The sequence below is a fragment of the Myotis brandtii genome, unplaced genomic scaffold (assembly GCF_000412655.1).
Source record: "Myotis brandtii unplaced genomic scaffold, ASM41265v1 scaffold927, whole genome shotgun sequence".
Classification (NCBI taxonomy): domain Eukaryota; kingdom Metazoa; phylum Chordata; class Mammalia; order Chiroptera; family Vespertilionidae; genus Myotis; species Myotis brandtii.
The window spans coordinates 141,310-141,834 of record NW_005371823.1 but is presented as its reverse complement, the minus strand read 5'-3'; the positions used below and the strand labels follow the sequence as shown (position 1 = coordinate 141,834).

The window sequence follows — 525 nt, the reverse complement described above, 5'->3', positions numbered from 1 at the left end:
CGGCCCACAAAACCGTTTCCTCTAATTCAGAGCCTCGGAGAAGCATCCAGCACGCCCCTGCCCCCACCCCGGGCTTTCCGTAGCCTTCAACTCCTTCCTAGCCCCTCGGCCTCCGCAGGATGTAATCCGCATCCCCCGCGCCCTCCATCTCCCCTACCCCTTGCTCCCCAGCAGCCCTCCATCCTCACCTCGCCAGTTCTTCCACACCTTGGAGCACGTCTATCGCTCAAGCCCGCGTCCTCTCCAGGGCTCCTCGCTCATCTCCCCGCCACCCCCACGTGCGCACCCCCGACTCCCGCCCCGCAAGCCTCTCCACCATGTCCTGTCCGGATCCCCATCCCTGTTTTTGCCAGGTCTCTAAAATGGCTTTCTTTTCCAGTCCTCAGGGGTCTTCCCGACGTCCCACACCCACACCTTACCTTAATCCTCTGGAGGCGGGAGAGATGTAACTCGTGCACGAACGGGTTGGGGGGCGTTGAGGGTCCGGAGGTGGGCTCGAGGGGGACGCAGTCCCCCGGGCTTCCT

General features: G+C 63.8%; 1 protein-coding gene across 1 annotated transcript in view; it reads right to left on the bottom strand.

Moving 5' to 3' along the window:
* The window catches only part of LPCAT4 (lysophosphatidylcholine acyltransferase 4), a 40,221-nt gene that overhangs the window by 16,674 nt on the left and 23,022 nt on the right, over positions 1–525 (bottom strand). Inside the window, exon 2 of the mRNA XM_005885774.2 lies at positions 420–523. Within this exon, the coding sequence (XP_005885836.1) occupies positions 420–523 (104 nt within the window). The remainder of the gene's footprint in view (positions 1–419; positions 524–525) is intronic.